At 37.3% G+C, this 17,002-nt stretch overlaps 1 protein-coding gene and 1 long non-coding RNA gene across 3 annotated transcripts; one reads left to right on the top strand and one right to left on the bottom strand.

Moving 5' to 3' along the window:
- The first annotated feature begins 5,599 nt into the window (after window positions 1-5,599).
- On the top strand, window positions 5,600-9,879 carry LOC129350106 (uncharacterized). The gene is made up of 2 exons (XR_008603347.1): window positions 5,600-5,751; window positions 9,009-9,879. It is a non-coding gene; the product is annotated as an uncharacterized LOC129350106 (long non-coding RNA).
- Window positions 9,880-11,758: 1,879 nt separating this feature from the next.
- nepro (nucleolus and neural progenitor protein) lies at window positions 11,759-16,974 on the bottom strand. 2 transcript variants are annotated; one of them, XM_055015636.1, is made up of 9 exons: window positions 16,147-16,974; window positions 15,821-15,975; window positions 15,558-15,646; window positions 14,883-15,011; window positions 14,620-14,697; window positions 14,137-14,438; window positions 13,366-13,424; window positions 13,049-13,278; window positions 11,759-12,932 (listed from the first exon to the last, which is right to left on the bottom strand). In XM_055015636.1, exons 1-9 carry the CDS (start codon window positions 16,229-16,231, stop codon window positions 12,602-12,604), a joined length of 1,458 nt encoding a protein of 485 aa, XP_054871611.1. In that variant the 5' UTR covers window positions 16,232-16,974; the 3' UTR covers window positions 11,759-12,601. The 2 variants fall into 2 exon arrangements, with proteins under 2 accessions (XP_054871611.1, XP_054871610.1); XM_055015635.1 differs by having other exon boundaries at window positions 16,208-16,295.
- Between the last annotated feature and the right edge of the window lie 28 nt (window positions 16,975-17,002).

Raw genomic sequence — 17,002 nt, 5'->3', positions numbered from 1 at the left:
GCTACTGACTTCATTTCTAGTCTATGGCCTCACTCTTCATCTGCCCATTATCATTTCCCATATACTGTGTACTTGGCTTATTTTAGGCCGCCGTTCTGAGATGTCGTGTATTGGAGCAACAAATATTTAAAATACCTTTGTTAAAAAGGGTAGACATAATTTAATAAATGATTACATGCTGCATTTGTATTTTTATTCAGAAGACATAGGTTTTTAATCATCACTTCATTTGCTAATATCTTGAGTGTAAAGACTCCAAACTCTAAACTCTACTTACACATTTTTATCACAAGACATCAGAAGAAGACATTCATTTCACCTTTGTTAATAAGAAAGATCATCAAGATGCAAATTCCTTATCACTGACATCAGGTCAATTACAAAAGCAGAGAGAGAAGAAAAGAAAACAACAAAGAGAGATGCTAGAGAAGAGGCATTAAAGTAGGTTAAATAATACCCATTAGAAGTGCCTGTTTAGAGAAGATGATTTGCTAGATAAAATAATTTAAATTCAAACTAGTATACACTACCATTCAAAAGTTTGGGGACACATAGAAATGTCCTTGCTTTTGAAAGAAAAGCATGTTTTTTTTCAATGAAAATAGAATCAAATTAATCAGAAATACAGTCTAGATGTTGTTAATTTGGTAAATGACTATTCTAGCTGTAAACAGCTGATTTTTAATGGAATATCTACATAGGGGTACAGAGGAACATTTCCAGCGACCATCACTCCTGTGTTCTAATGCTACATTGTGTTAGCTAATGGTGTTGAAAGGCTAATTGATGATTAGAAAACCCTTGTGCAATTATGTTAGCACATGAATAAAAGTGTGAGTTTTCATGGAAACATGAAGTTGCCTGGATGACCCCAAACTTTTGAACAGTAGTGTACATTAATGCAAGAAACCCTAACACTTGAAAATAAGTCAAACATTCAACAGATAAACGTTAAATAAAATACAGTGACATAAAACGCCTATAAATGGAGATTGGGGGATTTCAAATCTTTTTTTTGTTTGTTTTTTTTGGAAACGTTCAAAAGATCTAAGAGAGCAATTTTAACTAGGTGCTGCATTTTGTTCCAAAAGTAAGGTGCGCTAAAATTAAAAACACTCCTTCCAAGTTCTGTAACAGAAAATCTCAAATTGTCAGACGCTCACTCTGGGAAATATTCTCAAATTTTGCTTATAAAGAAAACAATTGATTTATCAAAAGCAGATTGTTTTACTGACAATTGTACATTTGCAGAGTGTACTGATAGCCTGTTGTATGTACATGGAAATTTGTTGACGCGTGACGTGGTGCAAAGTATACAGTATATACAGATGTAATAAACATGCTTTTATTGTTTGCATAAAGTTCAGTTGTAATGTTGAGAACAAACAATGTCTTAAATCTGCAACGCCCACTGCTCTGCAACAATAAAATTGTTATGTAACAGGTGAACCTTGATCTTTGGCTTCAGTTTTACTAAGATGGGGTGTATCTTAAAAACAAACAAAAAAACTCAAAATGCTAATCTCAGTGCCCTTTCCAATGACAGCCAGTACAAACATCGTGTTATGACAATTGACTGGAAAATTAAGTCATATTAAACTGACTGAGGTGAAGCTTGTGTTCAACAATACAGGTAAAATGTTTTTTTTAATGGTAGCGCTGCACAAGTGCACTCTGTGGCTCTGAATAAGAGAGTATAGGAAATAAATGGATGGATAGTAATGGCACAACTGGGACTTTAGTAGGTCATATTTATGGAGTTGAGTAATACCATGTCATTGTGCTCTCCCAGCAGAGTTTAACACAGGTGCATAGGCCATTGGCAGTAAAGCATAGAAAAGAATATAAAAGACTGGTCTCAGACGAGTTTTTCTTCACCATATTAACTGCAGGTGGGGAACAGTGCACTCACAATATAGTATGTTTTGCTGAATCTCTAACCTGTAGTGCATGACCACTTTATGCTCAGTTTTTTGTTCTCTGCAGGTACCGTATGCTATCACACATGTTCTCTCCGTGTGCAGCTTCATAGAGACTGAGCGAGCGAAGAAATTCTCAATTAAGCATACAATCAAGTCCTTTGTATTGCCCTGAGAGAAAATACAGGCTTACTTGTATATTTATATCACTGAAGAGTATGCCTAAATTAGAGTTTACCTTATGAAGACAATTAAAATTACTAAAAACATAATTACACAAGACATGAGATTACCTGTTTCTACACATAATCACAATATTGGATAAATTAAAATGCCATGAGATTGGCAGCCTGTATAAGCAAGTAAGCACACAAGTGCTGTTTCTATTATCTGCCTACCTTTTGTTTTTTTATGGGGATTTGTGCCCTGCAGGTTCTCTCTGCTTGTTTTACCACTTTATTTATTCTCCATTTTTAGGCTTTAAACAATAGAGCTACTAGAGACCGAGCTGTTTGAATGCTTGATGCACCAGGTTAGCTTCAATGCGGGCTTTTTTGTCTCTGTGGTGGTAATGATGTGATTGATTTCATTCCCCTCTGAGTGTAATGTTGACAATCCCAAAGCTCCATGCTGTAAAAAAAAAAAGAAAGAAAGACTTGAAACATTTATGTGCTCTGTTCCCTTTTTGCTATCAAGGTGGGAGGAAAATATACCAAAGTGAACCACATTGGGAGCACAGACCTTCATATTCTGTCTTGTTTTAGGTCATATTATGGCTTCGAGCTATAACTGTTGCATTCACCGAATCCCTGGAGATGCACCAACAAAAATATGTACAGTCTGAACACTGAACTCAACCATGTGGAACCACGTATTTACAGTTATATGCTATTAAATACCTCTTGGCTGACAGACATGGTGGTCTCACTACACCAAGCAGAGAAAGCTACACAATGCTGATTGCTTGCTGCCCTGGCCAGATAATGATGCAGGCTTTTAAGGCACATGGCTGGAAAGGACATAAACCCGAATGGAGCTATTGCAGGAATTAGCCTCCCAACCCTGCAAATGGGAAGTTATTTCTATTACTTGGACGCAGTAGTTTTAGTTGGCAACTAACATTTTACATCCTAACAATTTATAAAGGTAAATCGTGGAGGTTAGTGAATGTGAACACACTTAACCACTTCTATGCTCTACAGACACACATATCCTTATTCTGAAGCATTTACATGTGTCTACTACTGCCAATTTACTGATTTTATGCACTTCATTTTGATTTATTTCTTAAAAGCAGCAAGGTCAAACTAATTGTTTTTATTTTGCATGAATATTTTTCCTTTCATCCTGAAATCTAATTTAATAAGCCGATTTTTATCAGGACACATCTTTTTGTAGATGAATCCACACTTGAGTGCTTTCACTTCTACTAGAAAGATAACAGAAGCACTGGTCTTCTTCACTTTTTGTTTCACTTCTTGTTCTTAAAAGAGACAAGTTGACCCGTGTGCACAAAAGTTGTGCTGACATTCATATCCTCCTCTGTGCCCATCAAACCGTACTTCCTATCAAGTGTAATAATGTGGATACTGATAGAATTTGGCACAGTGACTTCAACTGCAGCAGAGAGAGAAACTGTTCTGACGTCCTATATGCCTATGCATGATGCAGACCTTCAAGGCTTCACTCCTGCTCCTTTTCTTTACCACACGGGTGTAAAGGGAAAAAAAAGTTGACCTTGACTAACTGGTTTAGATGAAATCTAGAATGTAAAGGAATCAGGAATCTGCAGAGTTGTATGCTTAAATAAATCTGGCAGGTTGGCGTGAGACTGTAATTCAACCTGGTCAGGATCTGCAAGGGGGAGGAAAACTGCAGTGTTTGTGCAGATGGGAGGACTGTGTCTTGTTTGGCAGAAGATGAAAAAATGGTGGGAAGCAAAAATACTGGCTGTAAAGAAAACTGGCCCTTCGGTGCACAGCCTCCTCTTCTGAGCAATCTCTGTTGCTGTGGCCTGCCAGCCACCTGCATGGTTCAGTGTAGTGGCACTCGTGCCTCCACAGCTCTTAGACCTAAAAGGCCTTGAGCTGCTTCCACACTGTCCACACTAATATATGCCACTGCAGGTGTGTTCACATCAGCACTCACAGTCTCTGTGGGCACAAATTCAATTCTGGAGAAGAAGATTACCACTTCTTCTGTGTCACGCCGCATCTGCCAAGGGCCTTACGATTAACAAGGATGAGGGATTCATTCCCCGTTTCCACAGATCAATCAACAGTCTGGAACTAATCACTGAGAGCATGAATCACCAGCTCCACCAGGTGGAGCCAGAAATACCAGCAGACCAGCTGCTCGGTTTAGACAATTTGTGTCACATCATTTTAAAAGCCTCTCAGGCACTGAACTTTTAAAATTGTGAGCTTTATCCAACACCTCTAGAACTTCAAAACTGGCTCATTTGTGGTATTTTTATGGTTAATTAAACCAATACTGTTTTGTGAAGTGCTATTGTAAGTGGGTAGAACAACATGTGCCATGACCACTGTTCCCTCTAAGCTGCGCGCGTGCGCAATTGCACACTGCTGACACGGTCTCCGCGCACAGAAAATCTGCCCTGTGCACAAAAAAAAAAAAAATCCAACTTAAATTGTAAATAAAATAAACACGTAACAATTCATTCTGTGCTATTTTTCAGTGTGAGTCAGTGAATGACCGGTGACTGGCTGCTGCAGCCAATGATGCGATTCACATACGTATTTACCATAGACTGTATATAATGGTATTTACGCAGCTAATCAACGTCAGACATCCTTATGTGCAGCTACCGTTGTTCTCATAGATATGAATGAGTAGATAGGACACGCCCCTTTGAGCTGGGTGCTACAGCGAGGCTAAGCTAGTGGGGGCAAAGTTTCAGTGCATTCCGTTGATGTAGACGGCGTGAAAACGGAAACAACAAGTATGCCGTCTCACTGTGCTGCATACAATTACACACTACGTCGTACGACTGAGACAAGGAAACTTGGAATGACTTTTCATAGGTAAGAATAGTTTTTGGCTCTTTTTTCATTATGAAATCTTGTTGAGAGCTTCCAGTCTATGAGAGCTAACTAGTTAGCCACTAGCAAAACGCTAAGGCGAGCTAGCAGCTTGACAACCAAATACCAGACGATTAATAGTAGCTGTAGTATAGTTGTACAAGCAGTAGTAGTAATACTAAAAGTACAAGCAGCAGTAGTAGTATAAACAGCTGTCAGAGTCGTAGAAGTAGTATCAGCATTTGTAATAGTATTACAAGTTGTAGTAGCAGTGCCAGTATCAGCAGCAGTAGTTAGTGTACTACCACTACTACTAGTAGTAGTCACATTGCTATTACTACCTCCAATTCTACCAATAGTAGTTATAAAGCCTAACTCATGTATATCCAGATTAACATCTATGTTCTTCCTCCAAACCCATTTTATGATTGGGATTACAGGCAGTTCTTTAGGACTGCTCTCAAATAATTGAAATGTTACTAAACAAGGTTATACTATCAAATTAAATAGCTCTGGTCTCCAGTATATTGGCGAATTCGGTTATTTGTACTTAATTTATTAGCATGATTTCTTTTTAATATGTTGTGTACAGACTTAATTACTTCTCTGTCTACTTTTCTTACCCCATGTAGGTTTCCCAGAGACTATGGGTTGAGGAGGAATTGGAAGTTTGTCGGCTTAGACCTGGTGTCATTCCATCAATGTTAAACTTCCCGGCTCATCTTGGAAGAGTACGTGCCAGAAAGACCACGACCAAGTAGCCTTGAGATCTTAGGCAGCGTCTCCCTCAGGTGGGTGTTGACGGTGTTCACGGTCAGGTCTGTAGAGGGGGGAGGCTGCCACCCACCTCCCCGCCTACTCTCTACCCTGACTCCGCCTTGGCCCCACCCATGTGATCACTTTATTAACTACGATGCCAAAGGGACGATGAAATGCCTTCTTTTCATCTGATCTGTAGCTCAGTGAGTTAAGGGTTTATCTGTAGAGCTGCAGGTTGCGGGTTCAAGACCAGACCCTTCTTAAATTTTATCAAAATCCTGACAAAGACAAAGAAAAATGCCAGTGGTAGGTCTTGAACCTACTACCTTCCACTTGGTAGTCTCTCTTCTCACCCCCTGAGCTACTTGCTCAGATACTAATTCTTCTTTTTTTGTGCATTTATCATCTATTTTTTTGCCATTTTTGAGTTTTTTTTAACTTGAGTCTCGACTCGACCGTTTTTCTCAGGAGGTTGGACTTCAGCCTTTGTGCTGGAGGGTTGAACCCTCAGTTCCAAGACTTTCAAAGCCTCTAGACCTCCTGAGTCCTCAGGACCTGAGCTTTCACACAGTCTGAGGGCTGAAATTTTCTAAGTCCCACAGTAGTTCTCTGTGAGATTGAACTTTTAGACAGTCCAAGGACTGATATGTTCTAAGTTCCTGAGTAGTTCTCTGTTAGTTTGAACCTTCACACAGTCTGAGGACTGAAATCTTAAAAGTTCTTGAGTAGTTCTCTGTTAGTTTGAACCTTCAGACAGTCTGAGGACTGAAATCTTAAAAGTTTCTCAGTACTTCTCTGTTAGTTTGAACCTTCAGACAGTCTGAGGACTGAAAACCTAAAAGTTCTTCAGTAGTTCTCTGTTAGTTTGAACCTTCAGACAGTCTGAGGACTGAAATTTTAAAAGTTTCTCAGTACTTCTCTGTTAGTTTGAACTTTCTGGTTAACAGAAGCCTTAAAACTTGTGACCATGAGTCTTGATTTCACATTTAGACCATCCATCTGAGTTCTTCTCAGACCTTCACCTGTGGGTTTTTGAGAAATCCTCAGCAAACTTTGATTCTCTTCACTGAACAGTAAAGTTTGTGGAGATCAGAAGGTAACATTAGTTTGATAAATGCCTTCAACTACTAGTAGACTTTATCTGGAAAGCAGTTTTCTGAAATGAGTTCTTAGTAAATCTGTCCACAATCAAACCAAGAACATAGAAAGAGGAAATGTTTGAAGAAACAACTTGATGTTTTCGTTTCAGACTAGAAAACGCTTTTTTACTTTTGATCGTTTTATTGTCTCTTCTGTTTAATTTGATCTTCTAAAGTCTAACTGGTGTCTTTTCAAATGTTTTGTCTTTAGTTTGATTCTTCTTAAACATTTAGTTTTGCTCTTTTCTCACCTTTTATTCTTTTCTAATGTCTGATTTGATTTCCAAATGTTTTGTCTTTATAATGTTTAATTGTTTTTTCAAATGTTTTATCGGCTTGTTTGAGTTTCTTTTTCTTTCCCAATATTTAATGTTTCGATTAAATCTTTAAGGTTTTTCTTTTTAAATGTTTTACCACCTTTTAATGTTTAATTTTCTTTTTAAATGCTTCATTGTATTTTCTGTGTAATTCCTGTTTGAAGTTTTATTGTCTTTAAGATGTAATTTTCTAAATAAACATTTAATTTTTTAATTAAATGTTTTGTCTTTTTATTGAATAGGCGTAGTGAGAGACAGACAGGAAACGGGGGAGAAGAGTCGGGGGAAGACTTGCAGCAAAAGGCCGCAACCTGGAATCGAACCCGGGACGCTGCATCAGGGACCAGCCCCCTGTACATGGATCACCCGCTTAACCCATTGAGCTATATGGGTGCCCATGTTTTGTCTTTTTAAGGGTTTAATAATCTGATTAAATGTTTTGCATATTTTTTTTAAATGTTTAACATTCTTCTTGTTTAATTGTATTTTTTAAATGTTTGATGATGGAAAATACTTTATCTGTAATTTCTAATATTTGTATTTTAAAAATTTTGTTTAATTTCATAATGACATGTATTGTATCGTGTTGAATGATCTCATTCCATATTTTGTCTGTTTAATAGAATGTAATGTAATTTAATGTTTAACTATTAAACAGACAAAATATGGAATGAGATCATTCAACACGATACAATACATGTCATTATGAAATTAAACAAAATTTTTAAAATACAAATATTAGAAATTACAGATAAAGTATTTTCCATCATCAAACATTTAAAAAATACAATTAAACAAGAAGAATGTTAAACATTTAAAAAAAATATGCAAAACATTTAATCAGATTATTAAACCCTTAAAAAGACAAAACAATTAATTAAAAAATTAAATGTTTAATTAGAAAATTACATCTTAAAGACAATAAAACTTCAAATAGGAATTAAACAGAAAATACAATGAAGCATTTAAAAAGAAAACTAAACATTAAAAGGTGGTATATGTATATATAATTTAATTGTATTTAATGTTTAACTCTATTAAACAGACAAAATATTGAATTAGATAATTCAACAAGATACAATACATGTCATTATGAAATTAAACAAAATTTTAAAAATACAAATATTAAAAATTACAGATAAAATATTTTCCATAATTAAACATTTAAAAGATAAAATTAAACAAGAATATTAAACATTTAGAAAATGCAAAACATTTAATTAGATTATTAAACCTTTAAAAAGACAAAACATTTAATTAAAAAATTAAATGTTTAATTAGAAAATTACATCTTAAATTTCTTAAATCTTTTTAATAATAAAACTTTTTAAAAGTTTTATTGTATTAATTTTTTTTCCTTTGATTTAATTGCTTTTTGTTATGTAGTTTATTTCTTTAATCTTCTTTTTCTGTCAAGATTTTAACCCCAACCTTAAAAATGAAATAAACCCTTAAATCACAATAAAAATACTTCTGTTGTCACAATCATGAGTTAGTCAATTATTCAGTTTATCAATTCAACTTTATTTGTTTAGCACCTTTTACACAGATGACAAAACTAAACAAGCAAAGAGAAAAAAACTATGCTAAAACTAGGATTAAAACTCAAAAACATTTAAAAAAAACAAACAAAAAAAAAAACATTTAACATGGTAATAAAATGTGTTGTGTCCAGGGGATGGAGGGAGTTTATTGAAGTCTTCTTGGGCTCACATGGGAAATCATTTAAAATATTAACTTGATATTCAGTCTAAGAAAACTGCAGAGCGACAGAAGAACCAACAATATCTCCTGTTTTCTCCTTTAATGAGTCGACTCTTCTTGTGCTTTCAGACCAAAGAACTACAGACTCTTCACAACCTGCTCAAACTCTTGGTACAGGACCTCACCACACGGGTCAAGAAGGTTTCTGTCTCATTTCTACTCTGAAGCTCACCTTCTCCTGCTCAAACTGCTGACAAATGTTTCTGCTGCTCTAAAGTCTGGTCTCCAGAACTTCCTAAAAACTCTCAAAGTCTCTTCTGCTGCAGGTTGCTTTGTAGAACTGTTGCAGAAAACCTCACTAAACCACATGGAGGGGCCTCAAGATAGTCGTCCAAATGAAACCATACAAAAACCAAACTAGCACAACCCAAACGCTAAAGTCTCCTGCAGCCTACCAGAGAACCTCTGAGAACAGAGAATCAGGACAGGAACTCTTACCTTCTGGACAACCAACGTTGGTTCTCAAACAAGAATACAGAATGTGTCTGACCAAAAACCTCTGAAGACTCACTACAGCCAAGATAAAGACACAACTCAGCTGCACCAAATCCACTAATCACTGCACACTTTAGCACCATGTGCTAACTGTGGCTGAAGAACCACATTTACCAAGACAACTATCCAGTACAAAGCCCTAAAACACACCAAGAAACACATTAAAGTCTATTTTACTGCTGGAAGCTGCAAGCCAACACCTAAAGAACAAACTAAAGCAACGAAGCCAAACCCGGTTCAGTGGTGAAGAGAAGCAGAGGAAATGTTTGTCTGCAGCTAAATAAAGCAGGAAGACACTGAGCTGCTCAGGTGTTCCTGATAACACCAAGCAGCCACCTGGACAGCCAATAGGAACACAGCTTACTGGAAGTCCAGAGGGCTGGGTTAGTGAAGGAAATTTAGTTTAAAGTTGAAGCAGAAAGTTAATAAAGAAAGTTGAAAACCACCTTCTGATACCTGAAATCTCCGAGTTTTCACACAAAGAACACCTGAACATGTCAAACTGGCTTCATAGTAGAACCATCATTGTAAAAACGTCATAGTATGGTGTGTTGCTCAAAAAACATTAGGACCCGGCTGTCAGGGGACAAACATGTAAGAAACCTGAGAACAGAGAGAACCCAACCAGTAGGTCACAGTTTATCATCCCCCAGTCATCTCCTGAAGTCCATATGGTGAGAGACATCAGTATCTGGTTGTTAATTTACCAGAGGATGCTTATAATCATGCTGATGTGGTCTGTACTCTACAGTATTTTAGTAACTCAATAAATGCCTAAGTTGTTTTTTTAAATGCTTTTTAGTTTTTAATAAACATTTAACAGCCTATATGTAATCAATAAATGGCCTTTGCCTATCTTAAGAAAAATTCACTCAGAACTCTGATATGTTAACAGTAATAAATAAATCAATAAATACATGCATACAGACATAAATAAGTTAATACATTAACTGTGTTAAGATAAGATTCAGATTTTTTAAAAAGTTGTTTATGTTTTTGCAGAATCCAGTATTACTCACTGGTTGGTCATTACATTTTATTAGTTTGATTTCACTGTTTAAAATGATGCCACCTCTTTTCAGACAGAACCTGTGATAATAAAACAATACAAAATTTTTAGTTCCGTGTTAATAAAGCACTTAAAGCTTTAAGTATGGCTAAATGCTTTTTTCAAAATTAAATATATCACTCCTTAGGTGGTAGTGGCCCCAAGTTCAGTAAAGTTGGAAAGATATTCACAGATTCAGACTTCCAGCATCAATAACTCATTAGATATAGGTTGTCAAAACATAAATGGTGCCTCTTTCCCATTGTTGCAAGGCAGACAATGTGCTACAAGCCCAGTTTTATCAAAAGTAGCTGTCTTTCAAGCTACAGGAATAACATTGGTGTCTATGGAGTGAACAGGGTCCGTCTGCAATTTGCAAAACCACTGCAACAGTAAAGAGAGACAAATATTCAATAACTTCACTCTTATACATTGTAGTGTCACTAAAATCACTGCAGCCTTCAACTGGCTCCTGTTGACAAAGTGTTTTAACAGAAATGTAAATGCTGTAATTTGATTCTTTTAATGAACCATGTAACTTGAATGGATGTGATGCTGGTGTGACCACAGTGCACACGTCTGATGTTGCTCACAGTGGTCCAAGGAACGCTCAGGGAGTTTGTGTGTTTGCTCAGACTCATGAACAATTACAGGGAACATTGGTCATGACCAGCTCTAATGATGTTGTTTTACCTTGTTATCAGCAAAAGAGTGAAAGTCTAAAAGTACCCCAAACACCCCCCCCCCCCCCCCCCAAAAAAAAAAACAACTAAACATGGCTTCAGTGTGCAGAATCCATCTATGCTTACCATATTTTATGATAAGGGACTGCAGATGGAAATTAGCTTAAAGCTAACTCTGGTGCAATACATCAAATGGCAACATTTATGTTTAATATTGTACATGGTCCCTTTTTTAAAATAAACTAATTAATAATAAAAAAATAATAATAATAATTTATCATTAAAAGCTATTCTACCTCATTGGGAACATTTAGAAATACTAAATAAATGGCTATTCTGGTCAGCCTCATGGCGAGACAAAAACAACAAAAAAAAAAAGACAGTCCTTTCAACTCAGTTCCATTAGGTTTAGTATGCTAAAGCAGTTGTACTGTATTCAATATATGTAAAAAAAAAATCCTGTATTTTTGGAATGTTATAGTGTAGAAATTCCAATCATTTACATGCATAATAGCTACTATTTGTTAGTTTTTCAAGAGACAGTTTGAGATCAAAGTCAGCCTATATCTATTTTACAGAGACAGGATCAGTAATGAGGCTAGAAGGTTTTATTACACAAGTGGTAAAAAATTACTTTTAAACTGAATCAAACAACTCAAACTACATCCCCATTCTGTTACATTTCATGACTTTTAAAGTCCCTCTCCAGGGATCGATTAAACTTCTAAAAACTCATCTCTGTGTATGTTTTTTCCCGCTGAAAACAAACCCTTCTTGATTTGAAATGGTTTAGATGAGTTACATTGTTGCTTCCTCTATTCAGTCGAACATGATTGAACCACAAACCGATTCTGAAAAAAAATTGTGATACGGAAAGTCCCAACTTGCAAGTTGACAGGATTGGTTCCGTAAGGTTTGTTATGTATGAAACTCTGGAAGTCTAAATCCATGTTTCTAATACTGTCATTGGTACACTAGTTATAAGGTGGAAATGTTCAGCTATGGCATTGACTGCCTATTTAGTTCATGATTCCAACAAATTAATAACACCATATGGGCATGTTGACAAGGTTTAAAAAAAAAAAAAAATCACCTGAAGGGGTCATTTTGTATTATTTTCTGCTTTTAAAGTAACTTGCACTGGCCTTTTGTTTATCTCTAATGATTGTGTTGCCTAAGTAAACCAGCATTACTGTGTTCATGCTTGGTCAAGTCAGAGGTGCAACAGGTTTAGGAAGTGTTTTGCTTTTCATCATCAGGTATAGTAGATTACTGTGCAGTCAGCTACGGAGATTTCGGGCTTTATAACATTAAAAAAAAAAAGGAAATTCATTAGTTCACATTACAAATTCAGCTCCATCATTTTTGTTTTCACACAGTAGTGCCTCATACTGTCCACTAAGATGAACTGTTCTGGGTAGTTTGCATTTTGTCTTTCACAAACCCACCGAGGCAAATATATCATCTATGTCATCACGGCTGTCAGTGGTCGGATGTGCTGCCTCATGTGTAGTCCTGTTTTGCTGGTTGTCCTTGGACAGCCCAGGCACTGATAAAAGAGTCGCTTTCTGTTGTCCTATCAGGCGTTTCTTTTTTACACCAGTTCTGAGTGCACAAGACGCAATTTGCCCCGTGAGTGACAGGCGAATTCTCAGGCGAGCTTTTCTCCTCATCGCAGAAGGGGAAAGAAAGCTCTTCGGCACTGATTTGTTAGGAGATGAGGCCCAGCAAGCTTCCTGTCTGAAGGTCTGCAGCTTCCTCTGGACACTGTGGATGAGGACAGGTTGTGTAATCATTCCCATTTAGTATTGCATCTGTGTGACAGAATGCTTAAGTAAGTAGTTTTGACTGAACAACTTGGTATTCTGTAGTGTCGCTCTTACTTGTAACCTGCTTCCTCAAGGCATTTCATCTTTCGGCACTTTAACTGCAGGAAGGTTAGGAGGCGTTTTTCCTTCTCCATCCTCTGGGATTTGCACCACAGAATCATTTCCTCTAAATGGGCCGCCATGTGTGTGAAAGTTGGAGCTTCTCTCACTTGTTTCTTGAAGTTTAGTTTCTTTAACTTCAGTTTCTTTTCAGCCTTGTGTGTGTTCTCTGGGGAAGAATTTCTCTTGGGTACCAAATTTATACAAATATTAGTTAGTAATTAAATATGCAGAAAAAAAGAAGATAGAATTCATCTGTTTTGCTCACATACCTTTGTGAAATTCTTGAAAATCTTAATAAAAGGCTTGAGGTCAGTGTCACGATCAAGATCTGGGGGAAAAAAAAAATCAGTGATGTAAGTAATCTATGTAGAGACATGAATCACTGTGTGGTAAAAGAGATAGTAAGAAAATGTCAGGATTAGTTACAACGCTCCATCTAACGCCTCCTTTAGCCATTTGCCAAAGAAGTAAAGATGGATAACTGCGTAAATGTTATCTAACCATTCAGTATATCTTCACAAGCTAAACCCAGACACTAAAGAGGATTTCTACTAATAGTAACCATAAACAAATATGACAACAGCTGTGGCTTCAAAATGCTAAGAAGATCTTAGCATTTTGGCTAAGAGGTAAAATTTTAGACTAGTGTTATTGACTACACTAAAAGCAATCACAATAAAACAACTAAAATTTTACTAAAACTATAACATAATTTCATCAAAAGACAGAGACTAAATGATTAGCAGTTGCCATAGTGTCATTTGTTACAGAACTGTACATTTACATGATCATTAGATAAATCCAGTTGGATGTTTTGTAGTTGTATACAATAAACAATTTTCCTCAATATATCCCTTTACTAAAAGAAAAAAAAATATTGGGAAAAAGTGAGCATCAAAACCCTGAAAAGACAGAAAAATGTGATGGAATATTCGCAGTATGTGCAAACATTTTGCCCATCACACTACTTGTTCTTGTCTGTATTTGACCAGTAAGGAGGGGCTGTTAGGGTTTAGTTTAGCTCTCTGGAGACTCCATACCTCTTTCAACAGCAACACCCAGGTCGTCCTTATTCTTCCCTGTCTGTCCCTGGTTACTGACTTTAACTGAAGATTTCTTCTTCTGCTGCAGCTTTTCCTTGTAGTCCTTCGGGTGGGGCTCATATGCTGGATGTTTGGTCAGTAAAAATGTGTCAAAGGGAGCCAGAAACTGCACCATATCTGTTGGCAGGGAGAAGTCTGTGAGGAAAGACATGGGCTTGGCGACGGCTACATCTTTGAGGAATACCAGGAGCTGCTGGTACAGAGTGGACAGGCTGACCAGCAGTCCACGGAAAATCACCCTGATAAAGCACAAACACAGGTGGATTTAGATTGTGGAAGACTGTGAGCCATTACATTTTGAATGCAGATTTTTGTAAGACCCATTGTGAATGTGTAGAATCACATACAGTGTTACCATGTTCAGCATAATTCTGCAAGTGCTTCTACTTTGCTGATTTGACAATGAGGAAAATTTCTCACCACAAACGACTAAGCATGCTGGTTATCACCATATTCAGTACAACAAACTCCTCCCACTTCATCTGCTGCTTTGTGAGTCTGGAACAAATATCTGTTAAGGGAAAACTCATGAGGCCACATCAACAGGTTGACAGAAGTCAAACTTAACACACACATAAAGAGAGCTGCTTTCACTAAAACATACCAGATCCTCAGTTGCTCTCTGTCACGTGTTTAAGAACTGAGCGTGACATTCTGAACAGTTTCGCCTCTGAAAAAGATACATAAAAGCTCGGCTGCATCGATTCAATGCGCAGCTCATCAGCTGGGCAGCTCCAAGGACTTTGAGACAGACCCACTCCAGCCTGGGTTGACTGGGAACATCGCACTCACCAGCCTTGATGCTCAGTTTTCTGAAAGCACAGAAACACATATCCCATTGGAGGAGGACTGTACAATATTTCAGCACTGACACTGCGATGTATGCAATAAGCAAATTAATTAAAACACATAATGCAATATTGGGGGGGGGGGGGGGGGGGGGACACCCTGGACAGGTCACCAGTCTATCACAGGGCTACATATACAGACAAACAATCCCATTCACATTCACACCTAGGGACAACTTAGAATTACCAATCAACCTCAGCATGTTTTTGGACTGTGGGAGGAAGCTGGAGAACCCAGAGAAAACTAATGCATCCACGGGGAGTATCATAACAGACATATCCCAGAAAAACAAAACATTGTACTGTCATTTTTTTAACATTGTGAAGCCTGACATGACAGTATTTACACACAAGTATTAACATTTGATTGTTTACGACCACATTTCTATATTTCTAGACACATCCTAATTGCATTTCACTGTTTTGTCCTTTGTCATTATAACTATCATGTTTTGAACAGAGCAGTACTTTTGGCATGTTAAAATCGAAAGGGAAAAACAGTGAACCTACCTTTGAATCTTATTTGGACACAGATCAGCCAGGTCCTGCAGAGCGATGTCGAGCTTCATGTTCTTCAGCCTGTTCACACATTGTTCAACCTAAGAGAGACAAGACACAACTTGTAACACACGGCTGAGGGAGCCTGTACAGTTTTCTGTCATCCTAACATTTGTAGACCACATAATGGAGTCCCCCATCAGTAGGCCTAAACAAAGCCAACTGTTCCACAGCCTGTTTAGTGCAGAGGTGGAGGTTTTATCCTCAGCTCTCACCTGCTGTAAGCCCTTGAACGTCTTGTTGCCTCTGTAGCTGTTGTTCAGGATGTACAGCAGCTCATACAGAACTCGCACCTCCGTTTGAAGAATTTCACTGCGGATTAGTTGAAGAACCGTCCCGTTTGCACCCAACAATCCCTGAACATGAAAACCTGCAACACAACAGCAACATTAAAAGACCAGCAGGTCACATCATGAAGAAAAAACTCCTGCACTCCCACGTGGGATACAAGTTGATACATGTTCTCTACTCAGCTCTGCGCAAGACAACACGTAGCAAAGTGAGATATTTAGCTCATTAGCATCCAGGCAATGGTTCGTACCTGTAGCTGAAGGAAAATGTATACGGACGCTGGAAACGGCACTTGGAAAGGGAATATTTACCCTGTTCCACGGTTCTGCTGCCATGCTTCTCCTCACATAAACATGCGGAAGCGAACCAGCCAATCGCGTTCATGTAAATATAAATGTCAGCCTCTGTGTTAAAGGAACAGCGAGCGTAGTGTAGGTTAGCTAGCATTAAAAAAACAAACAAAAAGCTAACACGAGGGTTAAACTTAACCTTATTATCACCTCTAACTAGCCGGTTCAAAATAAATAAAATAAAAATTAATTGTTCGCTTGAAGTCGCGTCGAGTTCAGTTGGCATGGTAACCAAAAGGGAAAAAAAAGCAGTTACTTTTCGTACAGGATCTCAGTGTGGACAAAATACTGTTTTTGCTTTATCCCACCGAATAAATACTATATGTTTTCTCATTTTTTTTCTTTGAATTTTTTGTTAAAGCGATTGACCTTGATACTTTGGCATATTGTTGACCTGCTATTTATGCCAATAAAAAACACTGAAGAGAACCGTATATTGCATTCACATTAAAATCAAACATCCCTTGAGTACATCAGCGCTCAGAATGAGGTCCTTACAAGTCAATACAAAAGAACCACTTTTATGTGCACGCCTCTAGAACTACAGTATGTATTTACGACACAACCAGCATCTTATTTATATTATCCAACACTGCCTGTTCAACAGACAAATAATTTTAAAACTGTAATCAATGAAGTTTTAGAGAAAATAGTGAAGCAGGTTAGGGAACAAAGGACTGATTTCATATAATTAGACCCTTCCCTAGTGACAGATAGTAATGAGCCTATTACGTTGAAAGGAGAGAATATATATTT

Source organism: Amphiprion ocellaris, chromosome 11 (genome assembly GCF_022539595.1).
Source record: "Amphiprion ocellaris isolate individual 3 ecotype Okinawa chromosome 11, ASM2253959v1, whole genome shotgun sequence".
Lineage (NCBI taxonomy): Eukaryota > Metazoa > Chordata > Actinopteri > Pomacentridae > Amphiprion > Amphiprion ocellaris.
The sequence above is the reverse complement of the archived record's forward strand: the minus strand, read 5'-3'. Positions and strand labels throughout refer to the sequence as shown.

Bases quoted from the DNA above. Each gene is read 5' to 3' on its own strand.
- nepro (XM_055015636.1), bottom strand. From the start codon at position 16,231: ATGGCAGCAGAACCGTGGAACAGGGTAAATATTCCCTTTCCAAGTGCC. The intron at 13,425-14,136 runs GTATGGAGTCTC...TTTTTCCCCCAG, and splicing joins GGGTGTTGCTGTTGAAAGAG to ATCTTGATCGTGACACTGAC. The intron at 12,933-13,048 runs GTAAGAGCGACA...CCTCATCCACAG, and splicing joins CTTGAGGAAGCAGGTTACAA to TGTCCAGAGGAAGCTGCAGA.